Source organism: Mastomys coucha, unplaced genomic scaffold, assembly GCF_008632895.1.
Source record: "Mastomys coucha isolate ucsf_1 unplaced genomic scaffold, UCSF_Mcou_1 pScaffold23, whole genome shotgun sequence".
Taxonomy (NCBI): Eukaryota; Metazoa; Chordata; class Mammalia; order Rodentia; family Muridae; genus Mastomys; species Mastomys coucha.
Genome location: NW_022196906.1, coordinates 61,865,895 through 61,871,894, shown reverse-complemented (window position 1 = coordinate 61,871,894; position 6,000 = coordinate 61,865,895). Strand labels below are relative to the sequence as shown.

Genomic DNA, 6,000 nt, shown 5'->3' with positions numbered 1-6,000 from the left:
CGTGATGTCTTGGTGTGTTTCTGTGCTTGCGTGACTCCTCAGCAGCCACTCCAGCCAGATCCAGGAGTCTAGCAAGCTTCTGTGGAGATACAAGCATTGTCTGATTAGGGGATCATCTGTTCATGCTTGTTTCATGGGTTCTTCATAGAGATGTATATAATGGGGCTAAGGCCAGCATGGGTGCTAGATGTTAGGTGCACACACACAGGCCCATCTAAGTACATAGGTTGAACAGCAGGATCCTCAGTCTTCAAGTTCACAGTCCTTTTTAGTGGCAACAGCCCAGCCCTGCTTGTCCTTTATGCATGTCCATAGCTTGCCTATTCTATCACTATCCTATTGCTATCCTATTGCACTTCTTTGGCTATTGTACTGTATTTGTATTGTTAATGCTATTCTGTTCTGTTCTGTTCTGTTCTGTTCTGTTCTTTTCTGTTCTGTTCTGTTCTATTGCTATCCTATTGCTGTCAGCCTTGCTGTACCCCTTGCTTTTGGGGCTCTGTGATCCTTCATACTCTAGGCACAGATGTTGCTTCTGAAGAAAATACTGAGGTTATCTCTTCCTCACCTCTGAAGTCGATTTCAGCATCTTGGGGTTGATGATAAACTTTGGTTTATGGCACCTATGGGGAAGAAGTCAGGTACTGTCTTGCTCCCATCTTGGTCATTTCCTGTGTGACTAGTCGGGCTCTGGCCTTTGTGACCCATTCACCTGACTCCTCCCACCCAGGGCTTTGTCTGTTAGTCTGATCTTCCTTGAAATCCTCTCTGCAGCTGCAGGAAAGGCTGGATGTTTTTGTGTGTACATCACTTGGGTATGTGCATATGGAGGCCAGTGGTCAATGTTTGGTGTCATTCTCTGTCACTCTCTGCCTTACTCTCTTGAGCCGGGTTCTCACATTGAACATGGGCCTCACAGTCCCAGATAGACTGCTGGCCACCCAGACCCATGTGCCCTCCTTGTCTCTGCTTCCCCAGTGTTGGGACTGCATCCTGCTTTTTACATGGGCGCTGGCATCTGAACCCAGTACCTCACACCTACACAGCAGAATGTATGTATCGTTGATCATTAAAAAGCTGTAATAGCAATGGTAGCTGTAATAGTAGGTAAAAGTGATCGTAGCTAGAGAAAAGACCACTTGGACTTACAGAGCCGAGATCCTGCTCATTTTGGTGACGTGTTTTATTGTAATATAAATTGGTCAGTTTATAATTTTTTGAGTTTTGTCAAAATTTATTTTTTAATACAACAGTATAAACTCACTATTAACCTTTTTTATGTGTTTCAGTCTATCAGTTCCCTTTACGTGCTTGCATGCTTCTTTGTATAAGGGATGCTCTCACATTGTTTAGACCGCTTGCTCAGTTGTATTGTATTTAGACATATATCCTAAATACCCTATTAGATTAGCAACATGTCCTGCATTGTGACTTTTAGTAAACACCCAAGCCCTGTTATACCCTGTCAACTTATTTAGCCATTCCTTTACTGTTGCATAGGCAGGGTCCCTGCTGACCCTTTGCTGGTAAAAATCACAGCTATTGTGTGAGCCATGTAAACATTACTTCTTGATATCAATTATTCATTTGCCCCTAGACCCCTGAGTTTATATAGCTCTGTAATCCAGACTCCGAGATGACTTAATTAATCATACCTAAGTTATTCTATCCCATGGATCAATTCTCTAAGTGACTCACTTAGATGTGCAAAGCCATGCCAACATTTTTGCAGTTTGTCCAATCACAAACTACTACTGTGCCTAGTTTTGTTTTGTTTTGTTTTCCTTATCTTTTAATCTACTTTTTTTTCACAGCTACAAAAAGTAAGATCTCGAAGCTCTAGATCCTCAGGATTCACCAACTAGAAACATTTCCTAAATGGAAAATCTCCATGTAGAAGCAGGAACACAGCACTTACAAGCACACAGCAGCCGTGGTTGCCTGCACACCAGATCAAACCAGCCAACATCCTAACGTGGGGTGGGGTGGGATAGGTTCCTAAGCCTGTCTCAGAAAATAAGGTTCTGGGGGGAGGGATACCCAGGGGGCCCACCCTCTCAGAGGAGAAGGGGAAGGGGAGTTGAGGGAGGGATTCTGTGAGAGGGATCTGGAAAGGGGGGCAGCGATTGGGATGTTAATAAATAAGGTGGAGGGAGGATAATAGAGGTTGATATTTGGTCTCCAAGTACACGCCCACAAACATAAATACCCACATAGACACCACGCATACCATACACACACACACACACACACACACACTCACACACTCCCCTGACCCCCACACCCCTACACACACAGACAGCAACACATTTAGTGAGGAATAGATTTGATGGCAAGCTTCGGTGATGTGTGGAAGTGAGCTCTAAGGATCATGTTTTCACAATTCAGGACATGCCCTGAACCTTACTCGAGTGACACATGCCAGCCTGTCTCCTCAGAAGTGGGTCTCCAGAGCTGCCATGCGGGACATGCCATTCAGCTCTCTGTAGGACACTTGAAATGCACCCACTGTGAGCTGTGCCCTCCCAGGTCACTGGAGCTAGGGGCTGCCCTGCCTGCCATCTTGGTCTTTCGCTTCCGCTTACATGGAGGAAAACAGTGCTTTCTAATGACACCCTAATAAAGCACTTTTCAACAAGCCACAAGCATCCATCCTAAAACTACTTTTTGGGGGATTCTCTCTTGAGTTTGGGGATGTTTCTCCTCTTCTCATCCTCTCTAGCTGAGCTTAAATGGGAAGCCATATTTGATCACAAAGTTCCACTAATTGCCTTTGTATGTTGGCAACATCGTTGTTTTCTGCCTAATTTGATAGTCTGTGGCAAGCTGAGAAACCTGTTGAATACAATGAGACCCTTTTTTTTATCAGGTGGTGTTACTAACCACATGGGTCTTATTTTGGCCTTGCTTGCTCTTAGTTGTTCTTTGGCTGTGGCAGGTAGGAAGTGAGAATAGAATTTTGAGCCATGCCAGAACTCTGGACCTATCATAGCTCTGCAGACAAGGGTTTGGGGTCAGCTTTAGAGTTACATAGGCAGGCATGGATTTAAGTGTTCTTCCTCTACCTAATTTATAGCTTCCTCATAGGGAGTCATCACCTGTTTTGGAATCTTCATTTATGAAACCTGGGAGATTTATTGATTTTACTGACACATAGTATTTTTATATATTGACTGATACAGTATAATAATTCAGTACATATGTATCATGTACAATGATATCATGTACATGATTAGTATTTCTAATGGCTCAGCATTTATCATTTCTATGGAATTTCAAGACTTATGTTTTAATTTTTTAAAACTTTGCTCTGTGTGTGTGTGTGCACGCGCGCGTGCATGTTTACATCTGAGTGTGGGTGCCAAGTAGAGTTCCGTGTAGTTGTGAGCTGCCTGACATGGATACTAGAAGCCAAGCTCAGGTCTTTTGAATGAGTAGCACCCTCTCTAAATCACTGAGCCATCTCTCCAGTCCCCTAAGACTTACTCTCGAACTGTAGCACTGAGGACAGTGTGATATCAAAGACAGAATAGACCACTAGTCAGTGGAGCAGAATAGAATCCAGGAGCAGACCCCACAGACGGGGCCCTTACAAAAGCAGTTCAGTGGAGGAAAGATGGAGTCTCAACAGACTCTGTTAAAAGAGACTTCCGTTTGTCCCAAAATGCAAAGCAAAACTTCAGCTTCTCTCTCCCGCCTGGTAGGAACTAACTCGGAATTTAACTTGAGTTTCTAAATTATTCCATAATCCAGGATGTGTTAAGCCAGAGGCTGCTCAGGAGAGTGGAATCTTTGCAGGAAAAAAAAAATGGGTTTACTTTATAAGTTCTGAAAATAGAAATACCCATAAAATAATACCAGGGGCTCTGATGTAATCCTATTGGTGTTAGTAAAAAATTAATAAATAAATAAAATATAGGTATTTCAAAGACTAGAACTTGGGGAAGCTACTCAGGCCTAATAGTTTTTTTGCCCTGTACTGGAAAAGTAGAGCTTTTAAGTCCTAGGCATATTTTACTACCTGTAGTATTGGAAAATAATCAAAATATACCAATGCTGTCCAGAGCAACCTGACTGGATAATCTTGTTCCTTGAAGACTGCTAGAGAAGGGTCCTGAAAATAGTGTCAATGTGGTCTTTTTGCTCTCTGCAGCTTTATTGCCTCTCATGAATATGTCAGAAGATAGTCTTAATTTCTTAAGGGAACTGGTTGTCAGAGCCTTTGAGAAATCAGACGAATAGCCAGAAACATGGTAGGGAGTCGACCTTGCTTCATCTCTGGATGTGTTTTATTCCGGTTGTATAGAGAGAGCTTGTTGGGGAGGCCTTGTGGGGATCACAGTCTAAATAGTCGCTTGATCTCTGCCAGAGGTGGTGAACAGTTGCTGGCAGAAATGGCTGACATTCGTACACGTGTCACACCCAAGCCCATGCTCCTCTCTCTTCCTCCCTAGAGCTGTGACGGAGAGCATCAATCAGCTCATCATGTTGTGCACTCAGCAGGCCCCTGGGCAGAAGGAGTGTGACAATGCCCTGCGTGAGCTCGAGGTGAGTGCCCTGCCAAGCTGCTTGGATGGGGAACTCTGTGTGGTCGTGGGCCTCCTCTTCCCTGTATAGTGAGTAACTTGTCTCTCTCCTATCTGTGCTCCTTTCTCTCCGAGGTGGAAGGGGCTAGAGAAAATGGCGGTTTGTAGTATTTTCGCCAGGATTTCTCCTTTTCCTACGAGACCAACATGTATTTTGTTTATGAAAGGATTTTTCAGTTCAAACAGGAAGTGGTGTTGAGTGTAGGCTGCCAATGAGCAGACTTTGCCTACAGGCTGTTAAAGAGATTATCCCTGGATAATTACCAACCGATCACCAGGAGAGAAGCAGACTGGGGCTGGAGAGATAACCCCCTTGATAAAGTACTTACCAGAAACCCAGGAGCACCTGAGTCTAGTCCCAGAACACACATACAGAAGTTTCTTGTGGTGGTGGAGGAAGCAGAGACAGGCAGATCCACAAGGCTTCCTTGCCAGACACTCTGACCTACTTGGTGAGCTCCAGGCCAGTGAGACACCTTGTCTCACAAGACAAAATTGATGGCACCTGAGGAAAAACAGCACCTGAAGTTGACCTCTGGCTCCCACACCCATGTGCACACATCTTTCCACAAGCAAACACACACACTTATTTCCACTTGCGTTTTATTCTGCCACATGCAGGGGGCACGCTGGAGGAGGTCAAGGGGCACATTTGCCTCTTCATAACTCAGGAGGCTCCTATTGGCACTTGTGGGTACCTTTTGACTTAACATTTATGGTGGGTGTCTCTCTCTGAAGTTATGCATGTTTCTCATAGAAAGTGTGTGTGCAAAGAAAGCCGTTGTGCCTACTCATCCATAAAGCAGTACTTACCTACCCAGATCTGATTGGATGGGCCCAGAGTATTGAGTAGACATAGATTGTTTGTTCCTCTCATTCTTCTAGTTGTCCTCATGGCTGGCATGGGTCTGACTTGGTGGGAATGCCATGGCAACTTCGAAATGCTTGATCAAGGCCATGATGGTAGTGACAGGTGGAGTTGAAGTGGAAGAGGGTCCAGCAGGGCAGGATGGAAGCATCCGGGCAGTATTAGGAATGCTTCTCACATGGGTTCTAGTATGCTTTCTGTTGCTATGATAAACACCATGACCAAAAGCAACTTGGGGAGGAAGGGGCTGATTTGCCTTACAGTAGCCCTACAGTTCGTCCCCGAGGGAGGCCCAGACAAGAATCCAAGGCAGGAACTCGAGGCAGAAACCACTGGTGAACGCTGCATACTGGCTCCCTTCCAGGCTCATGTTCCTCTCAGCTTTCTTGTACAGCTCAGCCCTGTGTGCCTAGTAATGGTGCCGCTCACGATGGGCTAGGCCTTCCTACATCAATTAGCAATCAAGAAAATGCCCCGTGACTTGCTCGCAGTCGCATCTCATGGAGGCAGTCCTTCACATGAGGGTTACTTCTTTCCACATGTGTT

At 45.0% G+C, this 6,000-nt stretch overlaps 1 protein-coding gene across 4 annotated transcripts in view; it reads left to right on the top strand.

The window, feature by feature from the left end:
- Positions 1 to 6,000, top strand: part of Tln2 (talin 2) — a 413,098-nt gene that overhangs the window by 312,806 nt on the left and 94,292 nt on the right. For all 4 annotated transcript variants that reach the window (XM_031343921.1, XM_031343919.1, XM_031343920.1 and 1 more), the window contains one exon: positions 4,455 to 4,548. In XM_031343921.1, coding sequence (XP_031199781.1) covers positions 4,455 to 4,548 — 94 coding nt within the window. The remainder of the gene's footprint in view (positions 1 to 4,454; positions 4,549 to 6,000) is intronic.